The sequence below is a fragment of the Zootoca vivipara genome, chromosome 6 (genome assembly GCF_963506605.1).
Source record: "Zootoca vivipara chromosome 6, rZooViv1.1, whole genome shotgun sequence".
Classification (NCBI taxonomy): Eukaryota; Metazoa; Chordata; class Lepidosauria; order Squamata; family Lacertidae; genus Zootoca; species Zootoca vivipara.
In genome coordinates, this window is record NC_083281.1 from 94,289,568 (window position 1) to 94,313,223 (window position 23,656).

Sequence of the window (23,656 nt, forward strand, 5' to 3'; positions counted from 1 at the left end):
GATGAGGAAGCTAGAACTGACTCCATGCAGGCAGGATGTGAGTGCTCAGACAGGACCCAAGTGCTCAGAGATACGCCATATTATTATCATCCTCAAATTACATTCATCAGTCTCTCAAAGCAATTTGACAAGGTAAAATGTAACACACAAAAGCAATTTAAACCAGAAAAGCAAAACAACGAGCAAAACAAAGTACAAAAAATGTTCACGCGGCAACATATTATTAATAAAGACAAGTTCTACCATCCTACAAAAAGATGTGCACTTCTGAAGAAAGCAACATTAATTAACCAAAGGCTGGGTAAACAAAAAGGTCTTAGCTTGGCTCCTAAAGACCGACAAGGATGGTGCCAGGCGCATCTCCCCATTACCGGTGCTATTTTTCTAGGAAAAAGAGGTGCTGGAACTCATCATGAACACCTCCCTCGTTCTCTTAGAATGACAATGGTGCCCACCTGAGAGGTGCCAGAACTGAGTTCCTGTGAGTTCCCTCTGAAAATGCCCTGCCCATTACACAGGTGGGGGGCCCCTCTGCACCTCCCCTGAGTGCAGGGTGCAGAGAAGAACCTCTGATGAAGACAGAGCTAACTTTAGAAAGTCTCTTGCCAGGAGGGTCGAACAAGCGCTTCTGCTTCCCTTGCATTTTTCCAATCCAATGGAGCTGCTTGTGTCTCATCTGGGTCACTTCCCTTCCTCCTGTGCCAGTCAAGTTCCCATCAGCACCGGAGGGCAACTAAGTGCATTTCCCTCCTCTGGATCGATGCTGCTGACATAGGAAGAGGCCGACTCCTACAGTCAATGGCGTCCCACGCAAGGAGAATCTTGGGTGCCTCCACCTTGCATTGGTTCAATTTTGAATTCCTGTATTTTTAAAAAACTCCATTCATATCTATTTCATTTCATTTAAGGCCATTTCCATGCTGTTTAATATGGTGATATCTCTAAACAGTGTACAACAAACGAAAAGCACACGGCTGCTATACAAAAATACAATACAGTGGTACCTCGCTAGACGAATGCCTCACAAGACGAATTTTTCGCAAGACGAATGCGTTTTGCGATTTCAATGGAGACTCACAAGACGAAGTTTCCTATGGCGCGCTTTGCAAGACGTTTTTTCCATCCCATAGGGTGCCTCGCAAGACAATTTTTTTTCTTGCGAGGCACCCTATGGGAAACCGCACTTCAATGCGTTCCTATGGGAGCCGCTTCGCAAAACGAATTTTTCGCTATACGAAGCGCTATTGCTATTGCGAAGCACCACTGTAAAACCATCAATGCCAACTACTAACAGCAATAAAAAAAGTGCAGAAATGAAATAAAGCATTTTAACAACCAGATGACAGGGTCCAGCTTTAATGGTTTCTTTCCTAACCTGGAAAACTACGCTTTGCACAATTTATTCCTGTCATATAAGCCTATAGATTTGCACACATGGAAATCCATATTTATTATGGCCTTCTGAACTCTTTGTACTCTTTGCATTTCAGATGCTAGTTGATTAATTGAAAATGTATACCACTAAGGTCAAAACACCATTCCAGCGCAATGCCCCAGGATGTTGACAGGGTGACCTTACACCTAAATCTGTTGAGCTCTCGTTGTTGCCAACACTTGGCCTAGGGCATTGCCTGAAGTGTCCCTCATGTGCTTCAAGTCAAACCAGGATGGCAATGCGAAGGAAGGATATTTGACCCAAACACAGAGGAAGAACATACAGAGCTACCTTATATCGAGTCAGATCCTTGGCCCATCTAGGTCAGGACTGTCTACACCAGGAATGGGCAGATGCCGAGCTTGGCTTGTGAGATCACCTTTTCTCTGGCTGCCATCACCCCACAGCTTCATCTCTCCCTAGGTTCTGTAGGAAGTTGGCTTTCCTCATCCTTTTTCTAAGGATACAAGAACCCGCAGAATCAGGTCAGTGGCCCATCTAGTTCCTCATCTTCTACTCACAGTGGTCAACCAGATGCCTGTGGGAAACCCACAAGGAGGACCAGAGCACAAGACAAAAGCAGTCTTCCCTCCTGAGCTTTCCAGCAAAGCCACTTCTGCCCTGAAGAGGAGGTGGAGTTGCAGGCAGTCACGACCTACCCTGCCGCGGCCAGCATTGCTGCTGCGCCTATCACTATGTCTTATTTTCGGGGTATGGCTTATATTCCTTGAATGCTTAAAAATCCTGCTATGTCTTATTTTATGGGTATGTCTTAAAATATGAGAAACAGGGTACCCACACGCGCAGCGGCTGGGTGCTCAGCCCCTGAGTGATAGGTGGGATTGCCACCTGCGTTGCCTGCAGGCCGGCCAATCCTGCCGGCCTGGGGGCGTGCCCTGCACTTCTTAAGCAGGAATCCTGCTCAACAGCTGCATTGGTTTTCCTGCCCGCCCATCCTCTAGGCCTTTTCTTTGACCTTGCTGTGGACCTCGGTTGGTCACCGTTGAGGAGCCTGGTAGGATTTTTTTCCAATTGGCAAATTGGCAGCAGCCATTTGGTTTTTCTCCTACCTTGTAGCAATCCTTAACAACTTTTGGTTGGGCGGTTAGGCATTGGAATATTACTTTGGAAGTGAGGAGGGGAGGTAGCGCCATCACCTGCCTTGAAAATGGAGGGGTATTCCGTTAAAGGATTCCGGGGGCGTGGCCCTGCCCAAAGACCCCAGGGGGAGTTCCTGGTCAATGTGCATCACTGGGCTCCTTGGCTGGTGGTTAATCCTTCCCGGACTCCCAACATGCTAACATGCTGGGGTCAGATATAGCCGGTTAGGGTCCAATGCCTAAGCCACTACTGCTCAACATCCGTAACCAATAAAGTTGTGGCCTTTTCTGCCCATTAACCTTAATTGATGTGTCACGTGTCTTTATTTCCACGGGGGCGGGGGGGGCGGGACATTGCCACACAACTGCCATGTAGAAGCATTTCTGCCTCTTCCTGTGAAGGAAGAGCAGAGCCAGCATCGCCATTTCTGCCTCTTTGAAACTCATTAAATCTCCTGCTGCATCCTGATCTAGCCCCACCATTAATCCATATTTGCCCCCTCTGAGGAATGACCTTGTTGCAGTATCTCAAGGGTCCTTTTGCAAATTAAGCTCCAATCTGGAGCATCCTTGGTGAGGTTTTCGCCCACAGCCCAGCAGATGGCTGAGCGTCCTTGCAGAGAGGAAACCAACAACAGCTCGGTCTGGGTAAGTTATGTACAATTAACCAGCAGTATTTGAAACTCTTTGTGAAGCACCGTTTAATGAGGATGCTGCAGAACATGCAAGCAGGCAGCCCCTGAGCCAATCGGTCAAATCATCACAATGGTAAGAACACAGAAAGCTGTCTCATAGCAAGTCAGAGCACGGGTCCACCTAGCTTAATATTGTCTACACTGACTGGCAGCTGCTCTCTAGAGGTTCAGCTAGGAGTCTTTCCCAGCTGGACTGGAGACACCAGGGAAAGAGCCTGGGGTGTTTTCCATGCAAAGCTACTGAGGTATGGCTGGTTTGCTGTGATTTATCTGAAGACTGAGAAAGCTTCGAAAGAGATATTGAGAAAATTCTCAAGTTTTGAGTCTTAAGGGAAATCCAGGCGCCTTGCAGAGTTTGTACATCCTGTACAATGATGGGACTGGGAAACCCTTGAATGCTGTGATGTCACAATGGAAGCTAGACTTGTGGGAGGCATTTTAGGCAGCAGGAGGGAACTCCAAAGAGCTTCACTAAGGAAGGAAGGCATTACAGGCTGTAGAGTGAAGATTTCCAGGGTCCATGCCTACAATAGCGTCAGCACATAACTCAGGAAAGACCTAGCAAAAGCTTTTAGGCCAGTCCAAAATATGTTTGGATTTCTGGACTAGTTCAGATTCAGGAGGCGGAGTGGGAAAAGAGGCTCAGCCATATCTGGTTTCTGCTCCCTGGAAGAATACCCAGGGGGAAAGTTATACAGTATTTAAATGCAGATTTTGCATAGAACAACCAGGGAACAATTTCTTCTACTTCCTCTTCCTCCTGTTGCCCAATGGATCTTCCCTGAAAAATCCGTATGGTGTCTGTGTCCTGACTGAGCTTAACACTTTTTTAAACAGGCAATCTCTCTTTGAGGAAAATATTACATTGAAAAGGACACTTCCCAGTTTCATCACTAGGGTGGCCAGTTACATGTGGCCAAGAAAGAAGATGACAGAGGACACTGATTTTCATAAAATTAAAATTTGCTAACTTGTATGTATAGATGCAAGGGACCCAGGTGGCGCTGTGGTTAAACCACTGAGCCTAGGGCTTGCTGATCAGAAGGTCGGTGGTTCGAATCCCTGTGACGGGGTGAGCTCCCATTGCTTGGTCCCAGCTCCTGCCAACCTAGCAGTTCGAAAACACGTCAAAATGCAAGTAGATAAATAGGAACCGCTACAGCGGGAAGGTAAACGCCGTTTCCATGTGCTGCTCTGGTTTGCCAGAAGCAGCTTTGTCATGCTGGCCACATGACCTGGAAGCTATACGCCGGCTCCCTCAGCCAATAATGCGAGATGAGCGCGCAACCCCAGAGTCGGTCACGACTGGACCTAATGGTCAGGGGTCCCTTTACCTTTACCTTTATGTATGGATGCAAACTTAGGAAAAAAAGAAACCAGATTTAAATAGAAATTAAGTGCCTGTGGAGGCTTTTCTTTCTTTCTTTCTTTCTTTCTTTCTTTCTTTCTTTCTTTCTTTCTTTCTTTCTTTCTTTCTTTCTTTTTTACTAGTTTTGGGGTTAGCATCCTTTTTTGACTGCATTTTATTTGTTTTGGGTTGTGTGCAGATATTATTTTTCTTACTGCTGGGGTAGGTTCTGAGCATCCTCAGCTTTTATTCTGTAAAGTGGGTATTCTGCTGTGTCCAAAGCAGTTTCTTTGATTTCCCGACGCGCCATCAAAACTGTCCTCTATAAAGTGGGATGCATGGTCACCTTGTCACATGGAAGCAACTTGTGTGCAGGACAGACATGGAGCTTCAGCTGCTGCGTCGCGTCAGACAAATTAAGACAGCACAGGAGAGTTTACTGCTGCTGGCAGGCAGCAAATTTAAAGGTGCCCCTCTCGCTCTGGTGCTACAAATGGCCCACCTTGACCTCAATTGCCACTGCACCTAACCGCCCTCACCCCCAGCCACTGCAGAGATCCAGCCAAGCAGACCGATTCAATTACCGCATTTGTGCAGCTCTTTACCTCAACCTGCCAGTCACCAGAGCCAGGGAGCACCTTCTGCTTCAGACCACAACAGCAGCATGAGTCACCTGGGGCTCACATGACTCAGGGAAATTACTGCCCCTCTTTTGCACACAGGATGTTGTTGCAAGGAAAGCATCTTTCAAATGGGTGCAATGGCCCTTGATACTCTACAGTGAAGGGCACTAAGCACCAGCATCTGGTAGGTCCAGAAACAGCAGCAGCTGCTACCAGATTCGCCCAAGCAGAACAAATAGGAAAGGTTTCCAACCCAGTGCGTGGCAGCTTTGCAAAAGGCCAATTCCACACCAGGGATCATTAGGAAAGGAATTGAAAATAACACTGCCAATATCATGGTGCCATTATACAAATCTATGATGCAACCACACTTCACATACTGTCATAGAATCATAGAGTTGGAAGAGACCACAAGGGCGCTCCAGTCCAACCCCCTGCCAAGCAGGAAACACCATCAAAGCATTCTTTACATATGGCTGTCAAGCCTCTGCTTAAAGACCTCCAAAGGAGACTCCACCACACTCCTTGGCAGCAAATTCCACTGCCGAACAGCTCTTACTGTCAGGAAGTTCTTCCTAATGTTTAGGTGGAATCTACTGTCACCTCACATCTAGCACATTTTTGCTGGCAGTACTCACTGGTACACAGTACTGGCACCACACGTGCCAACTTGGCCCCACAACCATGGCTCCCCGGGGCCATGGGTACCATGTAGCGTGCATGGCCCTGGTACCAAAATTTGTGGGTGCCCAGCCCCTTCCTGGGGAATTTTGTGGATGCTCAGGGCTCCAGGGCCCCAGGGAGATGGCACCTAAGACTCGCATTCCCCCAGAGATGCTCAGCCGCATGGGGAGCTATGGCATGCGCAAAGCCCTGCCAGGGTGTGGCCACCCCCACTCCGGGGCTGGCGGGAGCGCACAAGTCCTGCTCCCCAAGGAGCGCAATAATGGGTGGTGTGGCACATGACACACTTCCCCCACCACACATTGTGCTCTGCTGCTGGCTGCGTGTGCCCTGGCCGCCTTGCAGGCCTGGACTGTGCCCTCCCCCCTCCTCCACTCAGACAAAAAACCAGTAAAAGACACAATACCATTGAATGGAGTCAAATCAGGCCACAACTTTATTGACTACAGATGAAGTGGTTTGGCATAGGCAATGGGTAAGCATTTATTTCCTATTGGAAAATAATATATATATGATAAGAATAATATTGGAGAAAACTGTGTATTGAAACTTGCTTAATCTAAATCATATATCCCAGTTTTCAGCGGCCCTTTAAAGTATGCTTCACGCAGAGTATACGCAGTCAGAAGTTGACCTGGCTAAGAAAACACCACCAAGAGCGTAGGGAATTATCTCCCTTATATGAAACCCCCTTACTAGCTGTACGCTTGTAAAAGCATACAGAAGAAAATACAAACTGTTGGGTTTCTTTAACTGAAAAACAAACTGACTCTAAAGAGACTTTAAACTAAAGATAAATGCTTTCTCCCACATTCCAAACCTCCCACAAACTCCCACAAAACTCCCATTAAACTACCCAAGAATTAACAGCAAACTAGCATTATAGTATAGCAAACTAGCAACTCTCATACTAAGATTCAACTAAGGAATCTCTTAAACTGAGAACAACTGAGAGAGTGATCTACTAAGAGATGAATCAAACTGAAAGATCTAACTAAGAGATACAGAAGGCTTTCTGGCAGAGCCTTATATACAAGGAGCAGAGCCCACGCCTGTGAGCAACTAACAGAAACACCGGCACCTGTTTCTCTTAAACAGACAGTATTTACATTAGACCGGCTCTAAAGTAACTTGACTATTCAAAAAAAAATCCAACATTTCCGGCCCATCTGCCGGAAATGACATCAGGGTCAACCTGGCAGGGGGGATTCTGAGGGCTTACATCAAATAGGGGGATCCCCCGGGGATCCCTGCCTCTGGAAGCACTGGGGCCCAAGCCCCCCCCCCATCTGGGCATATGGACAGAAGCAACTCTTTCATGGATCCTTTTAACGGGATACCCTATGGGGGGGAGTGAGGTACAACCCCCCCAACCAAGACTAAGGTTACCCATTGCCTAAACCGCCAGAGTTGTGATGATTGCTGGGAGGTAGGCAAACCCCCCAGGCCAAAGCCAATTTGCCTGATAGGCAAATTCCTACCTGGCCACACTAATACGGTATGACGACCACCACAGCCATAGCAAGGCCAATTTATTATGTAAAATGCAAAATTAAAGGAGTAGGTGGGTGGGTTGATCTGACGAAGAAGAGCTGGGAGTTGGGGGCTGGCACGGGATGTTGAAATTCCCCAGGAGTGGACCTGAGGGAAGCCTGCGTGTTCCCTCTGACTCCTGGAGAGCCCAGCCCTCTGTGCCAGCCTGCCATTGGCCAATACAGGAGAGGCTGACACAGTGCCAGATTTCAAGCCAGGAGCACGAGCCAAAAATTCACGCTCCGGCCAGACAAGCGCCCAGCATCCCAGCTCTGCATTGTCGGTTGTGGGGGGAGTTGCCACACCCCAAAAGGGGGATAAGCGGACTTGCAGTGGTTGTGGGGGGGGCAGGGGCAGGAGCCACTGGTAACGACACATTTCTCCCTAGAAAAAAGACACTGCTCACATCAACAAGGATATCGCGGAGCTGGAAAAGGTTTAGAAAAGGGCAACCAAAATGATCAAAAGTGAGCAAGAGGTGACATGACAGAACCATATAAAATTATTCATGGTATGGAGAAAGTGGACAGAGAAAGGTTTTCCTCCTCCTCTCATAAAAATAAAGCTCTTGGACATCCAACGCAACTGAATGTGGGGAGATTCAGTACAAATAAAATGAAATATTTCTTCATGCAGCATCTAGTTAAGCTATGGAACTCCATCCCACAGGAGGCAGTGGTGATAAAAAGAGGATTAGACAAATTCATGGAGAACAAAGCCAGCAGTGGCTTCTAGCCACAATGGCCATGGCTGGAGGCAGAAATGTTTCTGGATACCAGTTCTTGGAAGCCACAGGAGGGGAGAGGACTGTTCTCGTGCTTGAATCCTGATTGCGGGCTTCCCAACAGAGGTATCTGGTTGGCCACTGTGAGAGCAGGATACTGGACTAGGTGGGCAATTGGCTGATCTGGCAGCCTATTCTTATGTTCATATGAAGGACAGAGAAGCCAACTCACTGTGGCTACTATAAGAAACTCAGATGGATGAGTCCTCTGCAGCTATGACCGGCATCGCAAAGTTCCGCTATGATTGGAAACCCCCTGGTGCAGAAAATGGCTTGGGTGCAGTAGCAGCATGTGTCAGCCTCCCAACAACAGTAGCATCACTGCTGCTTACCTGAACAGTGACAAGGTTGGGGTGGCATCCTAGCACTGGCCCTCCCACCGGAACACCAGCACAGGCACAGCCCTGACCTTGCTACTCTCCTAGCTTGATCCAGGTTTTTCAGAACCACCTCAGCATCATACATCATAAAACAATAACAATGTAGACAATACACAGACATCAAAGATTTCAATGCCAGTATAATAGCGAGATTTTTTTTCAAATAATTTTTATTCATTTTCTAATATTGCCAAAATACAAAAACATTACAAAAGCAAAAACACAAAAAATAAAATAAAAATAAAAATAAAATAAAAATAAAACAAATATAAAACATAGAAAAGAAAAATATCATTTGTTACATTTTTACTTAACATTGTTGACTTCCTCGATTCCCCTCTCACTGGGTCCATTTTAGAATTCCATTTAAGCAATTTCCATCTTATATCTTAATTCAATCTAATACCTTTTATCATTATCTATTATTCTATTTTAGAAACATCAACTATATTCCACCAATAATTAATCAATTATTCCCAATGAAGAATTTATTTCCCATCCTTCAATCTTCTATTTCTCCCTTTAGCCTAAATTTTATTACCAATGATTTCCCATAAATTCAAATAATAATTCTTATATCATAATAGCATTTAACACTTGAGACTAATACAACCCCCCTTCCCCTGGGCTCAGGGTCTCCCAGATGTTTCAGCAAGTTCCACCACAAGTCATTCCAGTTTCAGACCATTCAAATCCATCAATAAGAATTATATCCATTAATACCCCTCATCCCACTCCCACTCTGTCCCATCCTACCCACCATTCTTCCTTGATCCTCCCCTGCTGCCTCCCCAATTCTTTAAATATCATAGCACAAAACCATCCAGTTATAGTTCCACTTTCCAGCCCTAACTCAGCCCCCCCCCCCTCTAAATTCGGGCCCCAGTATGGATCCTGCCCTCCCTCTCTCACTGGGAGGACATTGTTCCATACTGGTTCTTCTGTGAGGATTCCTTGAATCAAACAGGTGTCTTGATTCCCCCCCCCCTCACTGGGGGAACAATAATCCATACATCTTCCTCTTCTTCTTAAATTCAGTTGCATTGTCCATGACTGATAAGTGTTCATTTTGCTTCTCTTCATTCTCTGTTGGAATCAATCCTTTTTCACTTCCCTTATAATTCTGAATTCTCTCACTCATTTCACGTATCAGTATATTATTTTGCTTCAAATCATTTTTAAGATCCAAAAGCTGTTCCAAAAGTTCTTTCTGAAAGTCCAAAGACTCAGATGACTCAGATGATGTTATGACTACAGACATCCTGGTCGTCTCAGATTTCATGGGAAAAGAGCAGATTACCAAGCAGGAGACGCTGCAATTCGTATTTCAAAACCAATTTTATGTCCGATCTGGTTATTAATCTCATTTTTAGATCTTCTTCATGTCTTAAAAAATCATGTGTCCATTCATGAAAAGAGCATATGTCAAACGTCTTGTCCACAGCCTTATATTTTGCGCTCTCTTCAAAGTTAACAGTTCTCAGCCTCAAAGAGGTAAACAAATTCCTTCTTATTGTGATGTCACAATGGCGGCTCGCTAATCCATCCAGGGACCCGAATCCAGTTTTTTTGGGGGGGGGTCCCCGTCCAAATTTAAAAGTTCTTAGAGGGATTTTAATAAATTAAGCCCTTCTTCCTCAGGGGGAAGGTTTTAAGTCCACTCTTTGATAATTAATAAGTTCCTTTCACTTGTTCCGGCTATAGGCAAGTTAACTGCGTCTCAGTTCTCTCAATGGGGGGAGACCGGCTTCCTTTTTAAAATTCTTCCCGTGACCAGATTTTTTCTAATTTCTCCTTTAAATTCGATTATTTCGGTACTCACAGTCTTAAGGTTCAATTTTTTTTTTGGCGGGGGGGAGAGAACCGATCTCTGTTACCTGGCAGGGTCGCAGCTTTGTGCCTCCGAAGTAGCTTTGTTCCACTGAGCCGCATTTGCTCCAGACCCCCTGCTCTCTCGTCGCCCAAAAATAGGCAGACCAAGGGAGGGGGGAGCTCGCTTCTGGCGTCTGCCTGATCCACGTCCGCAAAACACTCAATTTGGGGTTTCTTCTGGGGGGCCGCTGGAGCAGTCCCCCCTTTCCTTGAAGGCACCGCGTTCTCCTCAGCTGAGGAAAACGGCACCCACCATTGCTCCGCGATCGGCCGGAAGTCAATAGTGAGATTATTTCTAGGATCAAGGGAGTTTCAGAGCTGCAGGGGCTGCAACTGGCACCACAGACTGACAAAGCTGCAGGTCTAGCATGTGGCTGCTTTCCATCAGTTTACCGGTATTACTTAGAATCATAGAGTTGGAAGAGACCACAAGAGCCATCCAGTCCAACCCCCTGCCAAGCAGGAAACACCATCAAAGCATTCCTGACAGATGGCTGTCAAGCCTCCGCTTAAAGACCTCCAAAGAAGGAGACTCCACCACACTCCTTGGCAGCAAATTCCACTGCCGAACAGCTCTTACTGTCAGGAAGTTCTTCCTAATGTTTAGGTGGAATCTTCTTTCATGTAGCTGGAATCCATTGCTCCGTGTCTGCTTCTCTAGAGCAGCAGAAAACAACCTTTCACCCTCTTCTATAGGACATCCTTTTATATATTTGAACATGGCTATCATATCACCCCTTAACCTTCTCTTCTCCAGGCTAAACATGCCCAGCTCCCTAAGCCGTTCCTCATAAGGCATTGTTTCCAGGCCTATGACCATTTCAGTTGCCCTCCTCTGGACACGTTCCAGCTTGTCAGTACCGTATCCTTCTTGAACTGTGGTGTCCAGAACTGGACACAGTACTCCAGGTGAGGTCTGACCAGAGCAGAATACAGTGGTACTATTACTTCTCTTGATCTAGACGCTATACTCCTATTGATGCAGCCCAGAATTGCATTGGCTTTTTTAGCTGCTGCATCAGACTGTTGATTCATGTCAAGTGTGTGGTCTACCAAGACTCCTAGATCCTTTTCACATGTACTGCTCTCAAGCCAGGTGTCTCCCATCCTGTATTTGTGCCTTTCACTTTTTTTGCCCAAGTGTAGTACTTTACATTTCTCCCTGTTAAAATTCATCTGGTTTGCTTTGGCCCAGCTGTTAAGGTCATTTTGAAGTGTGATCCTGTCCTCTGGGGTATTAGCCACCCCTCTCAATTTGGTGTCATCTGCAAACTTGCTCAGGATGCCCTCAAGCCCATCATCCAAGTCATTGATAAAGATGTTGAATAAGACTGGGCCCAAGACAGAACCCTGTGGAGACCACCACATGGCACTAGCCTCCATCCCCCAAATAATATCCTATTCAGCAAAGGGGGCTGAAGCATAAGGCTGTGGCCAGGGCTTCTCCATTTGCCTCCTTGTGCATGGTTGCCACCTTTTGGGCTATGTCCTTCTGTCCTTGAGTAACTCTGGTTTCTGTCTGACATATGCACCACTCAAAGTGCACACACCAAATAATCATGGGAACCATAGTTTGTTAAGGGTGCTGGAAAGTGTAGCTCTGCACTGAGCCTCAGGGTCCAAAATCTATATGTACAGCTATTTGTCAAAGACCTCATACATACATGTAAAGTGGGAAGCTCAGTGGCTGGACAGGTTCAGCACAGAAGTTCGGCCTGTGTCAGAAAAGTCACAGAGAGTCAGAACAATCCACACACTCAACTCCCTGCAAACCACCACAGGCTGAAACCGTCAGTCGAGGCCGCAGAGGAGAGGTGCTATCCCTCAGCTCAATGGACTTGCAGGACATTTCCCAGCAGAGGGGAAATGAGCAGCCTGTTGGGCCTCTCCAGACTGGTGGTTTTTTGCAGGTGTATCCTCCAGCATGCCATTGTTCCCATCTGCACTATACATTTAAAGAAGTATCATACCACTTTAAACAGCCATATCTTACCTGCCCTGCCAAATCCTGGGAAATGTCGTTCCTTAAGGGCATGGAGAGTTGTTAGGAGATCCCTGTTCTCCTTTAAGGAAGCTACAATTCCCAAGGTGGCTTAACAATCAACCCCTCTTCCTTTTGCTAATGGCCTGTTTGCAAGTTTTCAACAACTCAGTACAACTACACTTCCGCCTGAAAGCATCCTGAAAAAATTACGAAATGACAGTGTGTCTTTGAATCCAACTGTGATCTCGTTTGGTTCATTGGACAGTATGGGACAAAAGGAACACAAGCCTCTAATTACAAATTTACCAGTGGCAGCCAAACCATCCATTGCAAATAAAAAAAATTGGGGGGGGGGGGAAGAGGAATGCTATAATAATATATCAGTAATGGAATGAATGACTAAAGTTGGGGCTAAATTGCAGAGAGGGAGGCTGTGGGCGAAAGTTTGGATGCAAGGCAAAATAATAATTTAGCACTATAGAAATAAGCCTCAGTGAGCCTCCAACTTGCACCACGACCCCCTCCACCCTCCTATTCCTCCTGCTCCAGAATGGCCATGAGAAGAAGGAGGTTGGACCTTGCCCAAATTTGTGGGGAGGTCAGACAACATCAGTTATTTATATTGAGCAGTCAGTCTCACTTTTTTGTCTGCAGGTTAGATGAGATTGTGTCACAGCAATTGCTGCCCCACACCTACTCTGTGCATTTCATGTCACTTTCCTTATTGCAAAAAGCTCGATGTGTGTGTGTCCATGGGGGAAGCAGGTGTGTAATGCAAGAACTCCAAACCAACTCTTGTTGCACAACTTTAATTGGGCAGTATGTGATTGAATCCCACATGCAAAATAGGGGCAGCCTCAAAACACCCTAAATTTATATTGGCTGGGCAAATGAGCTGCAGTGCCTCCCCTGGCCATTAGGAGGGGCTGCTGCTGCTGCTGCTGCTGCACAGCAAAGTCCAGGCCAAGAGCGCCACCTGCCTGACAGCTGCCCTGGTGCTCCTTGGAGCAAGACTGCAAAGCCCTTCTGCCAGAATCCCTTGGTGCCGTAGACCAGGCACCCCCAAACTTCGGCCCTCCAGATGTTTTGGACTACAATTCCCATCTTCCCCCACCACTGGTCCTGTTAGCTAGGAATCATGGGAGTTGTAGGCCAAAACATCTGGAGGGCCGCAGTTTGGGGATGCCTGCCGTAGAGCATTGGTCAGCAAACTTTTTCAGCAGGAGGCCAGTCCACTGTCCCTCAGACCTCGTGGGGGGCCGGACTATTTTGGGGGGGGGGGTGAACGAATTCCTATGCCCCGCAAATAACCCAGAGATGCATTTTAAATAAAAGGACACATTCTACTCATGTAAAAACACGCTGATTCCCAGACCATCCACAGGCAGGATTTAGAAGGCAACTGGGCCAGTTCCAGCCCCCGGGCCTTTCTTTGCCTACCCATGCCGTAGAGCAGGCATCCCCAAACTGTAGCCCGCCAGATGTTTTGGCCTACAACTCCCATGATGCCTAGCTAACAGGACCAGTGGTCAGGGATGATGGGAACTGTAGTCCAAAACATTTGGAGGGCCGAAGTTTGGGGATGCCTGCCGTAGAGTGTGTGCACTGCACACTCCATTACACAGACAGCATGGCTTCTATACCATCCCTTGCCAGGTCTGGAGGGCAGGTTTTGCCCATGTCACAAGAGTGAGAAACTAAGTGGAGGAAGTCAGGTGCAGTCAGTTGGCATCCATAATAAGAAGGGACATATGTCCCTGCCAGCCTTACAGCATACGGAAAAAATGATGTCCACTTCCGTAAGTACATGCATGGGGGCAGCCATATAGTTTTCCTGTACAACTCCCCAGGAAGGGGCTGCACAGTACAACATCCAGTCTCTTCCTGGGAACCTTTTCAAAGCAATTTTACTGTGTGGCAACCAATCTTCTCTATGCAGCTTAAGATGCTCAAAATGTTAGGAAGAAGAGAGTGACAGCCCTCAGACTGCCCTGTAGGCACAGCATGCACCCATGTCAGTCAAATTATGCCATTTAATCCACAGGTGAACATTCCAATCCACTCATGGTTTGGGTATGTGTGAAATGGGAAGGTTCACTCCAAATGCGGAGCAAACCAGAATTCTCTCCACCCCTACTTACTCCTAACTGCCCAGCCCTATCCTACATTTTGTCCACCCCACCCCACAAAATAGAGGTATCATTCAGGAATCCCCATCCATAAGATGCTTCTGTTGAACAGCAGGACTGAACTACAAGACCCCATCCAAAATCCTATAATTCCAGGGACTGCCAACCTACTACCCTCCAGATGCTGTTGGACTCCAAGACCCATCGGCCACAGCCAGCAAGATGAATGGTCAGGAATGATGGGAGTTGTAGTCCATGAACATCTGGAAGAAACTGCATTGACTATCTATGAATTACTCTAACTTCAAGACATCTCAACTTTGGGACTACCAGAACTTCTAAATGGGATGCATGTTTATGGTGTGAAGGAACTAGAGTGCCACTTAGGCTTAAAACCTCTGCAGAGATATGGATGGAGAAATGACCCAAACTTCATGCAGCTGAGGGGAGCCTCGAAGGAGAGGTGTTTGAGGAGTGGGTGGGGTGGGGAGAGGAATGGGGGGGGGGAACCAGAACAGATGGAGTGGTGGAAGGAATGGGGACCCTGCAGGTGGACCTCTGGTAAAAATGATCTGCCCCTTCCCCAGCAGGCTCACTGGGTAGACAGGAAGAGGAAGAAAGAGAGAGTACCACAGGGACTGCAGCCCACCCCCCAACAGAAGAGGGTTGCTCCAGCCCTGATGTGGAATTGTTGCCACAGAAAAATAATGCAGTGAAGCAACGACATACTTCGTTTATGCTAATATAGTAGGTAAGCTGCCACTTACAAATCATCTAAAAAGACGACCCCGATTCACATCGCTTGTGCCTAGGTGACCCATGTGCCTGCCTGTTGTGCAGGATGAAGCGACAACTTCAATCAAGATGGGTCTTTGGATTGTATCCAGTGGTGTCTGTGCACAAGCAGGACACATTTCCACACATGCAACAACACTTCCCCGTCCCCCAGTATGTCCTCCAGATTTGCTCTGAAGGGTTGGAGGACTCTCTGGAGCAGATCTGGGGGCTGCGGGGGCAGGGCAGGTGAGAAAGTGGATGTTCTGTTGCCATAGCTGCCAAGTTATCCCTTATTTTAAGGGATTTTCCCTTATGCTGAATAGGCTTCCTCGCGAGAAAAGGGAAAACTTGGCAGCTATGTCTGTTGCCCAAGTGGAAGTTGGCTTCTTGTCACATTGGCTGCAACCACTTAAGCCGTACTTGGGAGTAGATTGCCCTCCATTAGAGGACCCCATTCTGAAAAACAAGACGCATGGGCACCCAGGCAGCAGGAGACGCGAAAAGGCCAGTGTGGAGAGAGTGTGAAAAGGCCAGAGGGTTCTTTCCAAACTTTGAGCAATTTCACCAGCAGATTAATCAACTACAGCTGTAGCTGATTAATCTGTGCAGCCCAATTCAACTCACCCAAGGGAGACTGAAGGGCATGGAAGCTTATGTCTTTTGAGACTGTAATATTTCTGGTGGGTGTGATACTGAAATTCAGAAGGCAGGGAGAAAACTGAATGAAGAAGAATTATTTCCTGTTGAGCCAGTTCACACATTCTGCTGCCAGTCCCCTGGCTAAACAGCTGACACATGTGCAGAGCTTAAGCGAGGAACATGGATGTGAGTGAACCAGCAGGCTTCTCCTTTATGAGGAACTCATCCCACCAGCAGGCATCTGCGCAAAGGTCGGTGTCCAGGATTAATTAACATTATACCTTGCCATCCTAGCAACATCACTTTCATTTGATCTTCAACAGCACACACTCCTGCCTGTACAACACCCAGGCAAGAAATACGAAACTTTCACCGGAGATGACCTATTCTCTCCAAAACAGAGTCTCTCTCTCTCTCTCTCTCTCTCTCTCTCTCTCTCTCTCTCTCTCTCTCTCTCTCTCTCTCTCTCTCTCTCTCCCCTCTCTCTCCTCTCTCTCTCTCTCTCCTCTCTCTCTCTCTCCCCTCTCTCTTTCCCCCCCTCTCTGCGCTGAGCCCTCGAGCTGGAAAACTACCAGTTTCCTGAAAAACACCACCCTGTGACCCGGGGGCCACCAGAACCCACCACTTATATTTTTCCTTTTGGAAGTGCCAGCTATTGTTGCAGAAACCTCTCTTGTGGGTAACAAAGGTCTGGCGCTTTTAAAAAAAGTAACATTCCATGTGGCTTGGAAGTTCCAGCTGTTTCCACATCTGGGGTCGGGGAGAAGAAGCAGCTGGGATGTCGCAGTACCTGCTAAGGGGAAAGTATGCAAAGAGAGGCAAACAAGATGGGCCACAGAGTGGAAACTTTCTGCATCAACCTGCTGCACTCCAGGTGTTTTAGATGGAAACTCCCATCAGCCACGCAGTCCTGCAGCTGATAGCAGCAGTGGCCCAAAGCATCTGCAGGGCGTCAGGTTGGCGAAGGCTAGAATTCCCTAGAGGGCAAGGTCCCTCTGGCCACAGCATAGGCCTCAAGGAGGGCTCAAACATCTTCCACAAAAATTAATCTACTTCTCTAAGCACATCTCGGAACCATCCAGGGAAGTAACTCCTGCCACCAAGCAAGTCCAACGAGTGACCTCAGCTGCCTCTCCAAGCTGCTGGCAGACCCCTGGGCTTACCTTCGGATGACAGGTTGCCTGAGATGAAGCGGACGAAGCAGCTGATGAGGTTGTAGAGCTGCTTCTTGCAAGTGTGCCGGTAGTCGCGAATCTTGAGGCGCACCTCCAGGTAGCGCACAGGCTTCCCTGACGATGCTGATGCCTTTGCCTCTCCATTGAGGGGCATCCCGTTGCGCTCCAGCAGGCTCTGCGGCAGCCTCTCCACTGCCAGGTTCGCCTCTCCTCTGCCTTGGGCTCCCCTGACTTGCAAAGTTGCTCGGGCTGCCTTGGGAGAGAGCAAGGCGCCTGCCTCTTGCTGCACTGACCCTGCTCCCCTCTCCACCTGCATACGCTTTGCCTCTTCCTCCGCTTGACTGCCTCTCTGGATCTCCTGGCCTCTCAAGGCAGGCCGCTTCCAAATTTGGATTTTCCCTAGCTGGCTGCTCTCCATTTCCCCTCTCTCCCACCCTCCCCTCAACTTATGATTCACTCACTTTCTAACCTGATTGCAGGAGTCCACAAACTCCTTTCTCTTTCCGTGGAGTCCAGCCTTTTTTCCCTCCCCCTCTCTGGCTGTTCTCTGTGGCCAGGGGCTCTTGGGGGGCACGATCTGGGAAGCCGTCACTCCCATCCGTAGTGGGGTCAGCCTCGTCCGCCTGGAGTGCCTGCTGAGCCCCTGAATCCCTGCTTTCCTGCTTCAACTAGGATCCGCTTACCAGTAACTCAAACTCAACCCCTGTGGTCTCCAGGGAGAAGAGGGAAGAGACAAGAGAGAGAGAGAGAGCGATAAAAAGATTATCCATGCATTTTAACCCTCAGAGTCCTGCAAGCTGGCACAACTATTTTTCTGCACTCATCGCTCTCTTGTGCCACTCCCTCCAGCTGCTTGAGGATCAGCTATGATTCTTGAACTGGGGACCCCAGCACAGATCTCCTCGGCCAGCTCATTCCCTTCCTCTCAATATTCAGTGCTTGTCTGCTCCTTTGCCTGCGGGAATGCATGGGAGGAGCCCGGCTGCTGGATCAGGCCAAAGGGAGCCCATCTACCCAGCATCCTGTTCTCACCTTGTTCTATGCACACACAGACACACACCTCTCCATCCAGGGAAGACAGAGGCACTAACCCAGTTCAAAGACGCAGAGCGGCTGGCGAGGGGTGTGGCCTTTGAAGCAGAGGTGACCTGGGAAGGATCCAAAGGGGGCACATCTAGTCCAGCACCCTGTTCTCACAGTGGCCAACCAAATGCAGTAGCAGACTTTGGGCTTTCAAATTTCAGCGGCACCCTGTGCAACACCAAAATATGGTGCCCCCGCCTCTTGCCTTCCATTCTAAGTCATTGTGGTGGCACCCGCTGCAATGCCCTCCCTGGCTCAGCAGTGTGTCTGCAGGTCCTGGGTGGGCCAGACAGGAAGACACGCACACCCCCATTCAACCTCTCTGAGGGCCAGTGTGGTGTAGTGGTTAAGAGCGGTAGACTTGTAATCTCGGGAACCGAGTTCGTGTCTCCGCTCCTCCACATGCAGCTGCAAGCATTTCCTAGCAGTAGATTCGTAGTGATTTGCTCTTGTTCTTTTAAGTTCAGACCCACCGTTGACTTTTCAGTGCAGTTGGGCATGTTTAACCCACCTTGTGGCTGCTGCCAAGCTCTGCACCCTTGCATTCTGCCAATACTAAGCCATCATAGGCACCATCTCTATGGGGCTGTTGGGGCCTCGAGCCCTGCAATATTTGTAGACAGGGGGCTGAGCCCTGAAATATTGAGGGGGCAGAGGAGGCCTCTTCCCGAAGATGGGCGCTCAGCGCAGCGTGCCCCACCACTGCTGCCCCCCTGCCTACAAATGAGGCCCAGGCCACCTTGAACTGCTGCTGTCCGCCGAGGCTAGGTCAAGCTCTCCGTTGCCAACTGCCCACCCACCATTGCACCTCCGCTGCCTCCGCGGGAACTCAGCTAACACCTCTACCGTGAGGTCTCCATTGAGCCCCCCTGCAGCCACACCTCCGGAAGTATGCCTGTGGCTGCCGCGGGTCTCAATGGAGGCCTTGCGGTGGAGGCAGAGGCCTTGGCCTACTTGTCACAGTGGCAGTGGACAGCCAGCGGAGGTAAGGCAGCAGGGGGGTGGCAGCCGAGCGTGGAGCCCATTTTCGCACACACGTGATGGCGCAAGTGATGTCATGACATAGTGGCGCATGCGTCACTGGTCGGTGCCACCAAGTCGGCGCCTATTTTGGTATCTGAAATGCTGCTGTAGCCAAGATATGACATGATGCACATGCAAGACTTGGATCAGGGACTGGAACCTGTGGCTCTCCAGATGTTCAGAGCACAACTCCCTTCAGCCATAGCTAGTACAGCTGTGCTTTCATCAGCCAGAGCATCACATGGCTGCTCTGGCTGGGGGTGATGGGAACTGTAGTCCAAAACATCTGGAACACAGCAGACTTTTGAAGCTTGCTCTAGGAACTGCCCCCCCCCCGGCCCAGAAGAGTCCCATTCCTTCATGCAACACACTTTGTGCAATGACAAACAAACCTTGAAGGCTTGTCACCTAAACTTGGCGCTGCCTGAGCCACATTGATTTCTCAGCCCTAGAGCAGCAACCGCAGGTTAGGGCTACCAGCTGTTGTAGGCTCTTAAGGTGGTCTCCCCCCTCCTTATACACACTCTGAACTGGCCAGGCTCGAGTTGCTTCTCCATTCAAGTGCAGAACCAGCCTCCTCTCCTCCCTTGCAGGTGATGTCTCAGCCCCCCGCCCCGCCACCTTCTTTGGTTTACAGCTCAGGCTAGGAAATGCTGTGTCCACGAATCCCAATCCCACGAGGAGGCGTATCAGTAACAGAGCTCAGCACCAGACCATTCCTGCTTCCCCCTGTGTTATTGGACACCAGCACGGAGGAAAAGCTGAAGCTGGGGTTCTTCAACCCTGGGAGCATCAGCCAAGAGAGGCCAGGCTGGTCCTGAAGGCAGGAGGCCTCACTGGACCGGTGTGGCTTTTTCCTGGCATGGAGGTCACTGATGGAAAAAACTTCACCAGCTAAAGTTCTGGGCTCAGAATGCCAGTAACAGTACTATAGGAGGGCAGGAAAAAGGAGGAGGGAGAACCCTGCTGAAAGGTATTTGATCGAGAGAAGGCAGATACAAGATACAACCTGGTGCCCTCCAGATGTTTTGGACCACAGTTCCCATCAGCCACAGTCAACATGGCCATGCTCCCACCAGCCTCAGCATCATACGGCTGTGCTGGCGGGGGCTGATGGGAGTTGTAGTCCCATACATTAGGACACCAGGTTGGCAAGGCCAGTGTAGAAAATACTACACTGGGGGTTGGACTGGATGGCCCTTGTGGTCTCTTCCAACTCTATGATTCTATACGCAGGTGGGTTCATGGAACATGCTCTCCTGAAAGCCGCAATCTGGGTTTCAGATTAGGTTTGTAAACTGTAATAAAGGTTGGTTGATTTATTTCTCAGTGACAAAACATTTTATTTTATTTTTACAGTCAGGGATTTCCTCTCCTACTGAAAGTCTTAACTATGGATGCCTTTGCCTAGAGATCTTGCAGGATTTCAGATGTGCAAGACTGAGAATGGGAGGTGTACAATTTCAAGGCCACAAATGGGGGGTGGGCTTTCTCTTTAAAGTAAGTTTTGAGACCTCAAGGTTGTAAACATGGCAATAAAATATTAAAGGATCAGAAATTAGCAGGGAACTCTAAAAGAAGCACAACTCATTTTGTTTTGTAACCTTGGATGGTTCCTAAGTATAGCATACTAAAGTTTTGGGGTTCTTTTTGAGGGTCTGATTCCAGTTTATTATTTTCTACAATTGAAGATTAGCAATTTCCGAATCAGAATATTGTGGAGTGAGCTCAGCCTGCTCATCACCTGCAGTTCACAAGCAGCAGCAATATTCCTGATATATATTACCGGTAGCATAATCTGATATGCAGATTATGCTACTCACAGCCATCTGAGTATGCATAATGGCTTTAGCACTCCAGCTCATGATGCATTTCCAAGAAGGCTGTGTCAGAGCTTCAGATACAGTGTTTGTCCTGTTAGTTTCTAAAAGGCATGTGCAAAATCCACCCAATAAATCACTCTCATTTCTATGCCTGAGGTAGCAATATGGGGAAACCCAGCCAGATGGGCAGGGTATAAATAATAAATGATTATTATTATTATTATTATTATAACTAACATCTCCAGTTTCAGTTATGCTAAACTGTGTGGATCACAGTCACTGTTGAGCTGGGTCAGTGCAAAGTCACACTTACAGATTGGCCTGGCAGTTTGGAGACACCACTCCAATGGTAACTCACGTTACAGATGCTTCAGGTTACAAACCCCACTAACCCGGAAATAGTACCTCGGGTTAGGAACTTTGCTTCTGGATGAGAACAGAAATCTCGCGGCAGCAGCAGGAGGTCCCATTAGCTAAAGTGGTATCTCAGGTTAAGAACATTTTCAGGTTAAGAACAGACCTCCAGAACAAATTAAATTCTTAACCCGAGGTACCACTGTACATCCAACTCAGCCAGGCTGTCAAAGGCTAGTTGCCGCCAGGGGTGCCGACTTGAACAAAATATGGGGGGCATCCTGCCTAATTGATCACCTGACATAGTGCACACACACCATTTGAATGGCAATGCCCATCAACTTAGGGAGGGGAGCTCAAATATTTTATTGGGAGGGCTGAAGATTCCTTGGCCCCTAGGAGCTGGTTCCTATGGTTGCTGCTGAGGAATGGCAAGCTGATCCCTGACTGATAACAGTTTGCAGGGGCATAGCATGGGGGTGCCAGAGGGGCCGTGGCCCTGGGCAAGGTTTTTTTTGGGGGGGGGGCGCAAAGCAGGCACCCTCATGCAGGCGCCCCCACCACACCCTGGCCCAGCGCGCCTCCCCTGGTGTTGCTGAGATGAGCACCAGTCCGCACTTGGGGTGTTACCATGGGGGTGAGAGGGCAGGCAGGCAGCTCTGGTGCAGGGCAGGGTCACTCTGGTGGGGTCAGCGGCAAGGGCTGGGGTGTCACAGCAGGCTCCTTCACCCTCCACACCCTGCAACCGGGCGCATGAACACACCCTGGCATGCACCCGCGCACCCCCCTGGGCACCATGAGCTCATTCAAACTGCCCTGGGGATGTTTTGCCTTTTTAAAGAAGAGCCCATGATTTAGACAAAATAAATAAAATAAATAAAAAATAAAAACAATCCTTTCCATCAGCAAATTCCATATCAACAATGCTGGTTTAAAATGCTAATTTTCAGTGTTAGACCCAATATGCATTGAAGCCACAACCATCAAGAATGTGGATCAAGAGTCATTATAACATCTTTGCTGCTTATCTTCTCTAAAGATAATACCACAGGGATATAAAGAAAGCGCATGACAGGGCTTGCAAGAAAAACAGACCAGGCTTCCTGTGCTTTGTCTCCCAGCCTGACGCATCGCCATGAAACACAGATTGTATGAACACAATGGTAGCTGACATTGCCCCGCAAAGTATTTTGCTTGTGGCAAACAGTTCCAGAGTGAGGCCATCGGCTTGAGAACCTTCAGCATCACCATGAGCTCATGGTATTCATGGGAAGCAAAACACAACTGGACTTGGCTTGTCCTCCAACTGTTACGAGACAAGAGGCCATTTTATTATATCAGAGATGGGTTGCTAGGTTGTACCTAAGAGCAACACAGGAAGCTGCCTAATACCAAGTCAGACCATGGGTCCATCTAGTTCAGTACAGCCTGCACTGACTGGCAGTGACCCTCCAGGGTTTCAGACCAGGATGCCTCTCTGCCAGTCCTTCCTGGAGATGGTGTGGAGTTGCAGTGGCTGGAGAAGTACACACAAAGCCATCACTGTCCCTGGAATCTGACTCAAGCTAAGGCCAAAACCTGTTTGGACCACACCACATCACATGTTGTCTGTCTTTTACATGTATGTCACCACTAAATATAACCCTTTGCAGAGTAATGTAAGCAAGAACTGGGGGCAGGGGCTGTTCTAAGCTGATCCAGTCTTCCAGTCTTGATCTTCCAGCCAACCCCCACAATGACTGAACCTTTGAGAGCCAGCATGTTGCAGCAGTTAGAGAGTGTCAGACTAGGACCAGGGAGAGCAAGGTTCAGATCCCCACTCAGCCATGAAGCTGGCTGGCTGGCTCTGGGCCGGCCGTGCCTCTCAGCCTAACCTACCTCACAGGGTTGTTGTGGGGATTAATTAGGAAGCGGGGAGAGGCATTGATGTCATCTTGTGCTCCTTGGACAAGAAGGTGGGATATAAACATAATAAATAACATAAATAAAGCCAGGACCTTCTGTGTTCGAAGCAGATGCTCCACGACTGAGTTAGTACAGTTGTTCGCTATAACATCAAAGCATGTTGGTGCCTGGGGCAAAATACAAGTTGGTGCCTTCCCTGGTGGCAAGGCAGGATCCCTCACGGCACCTGAGTGCATCAGGCTAGCTTGGCAGGCCATGTGCCTCCCCCCCCCCCAGGTCTGTCTACGTCCTGCCCCTCTGCTTCTGCCAC

The 23,656-nt window shown here is 48.4% G+C and overlaps 1 protein-coding gene across 3 annotated transcripts in view; it reads right to left on the reverse strand.

Annotated features, from left to right (window-relative positions):
* Nucleotides 1–23,656, reverse strand: part of KCNIP3 (potassium voltage-gated channel interacting protein 3) — a 106,214-nt gene that overhangs the window by 64,631 nt on the left and 17,927 nt on the right. The window contains exon 1 of one of the 3 annotated variants that reach the window (XM_060276415.1): nt 17,147–19,573. The exons of the other annotated variants lie outside the window; for them this stretch is intronic. Coding sequence (XP_060132398.1) covers nt 17,147–17,576 — 430 coding nt within the window. The 5' untranslated portion in view covers nt 17,577–19,573. Of the gene's footprint in view, nt 1–17,146; nt 19,574–23,656 lie in introns of those variants that run through there. 3 annotated transcript variants of the gene reach the window in all.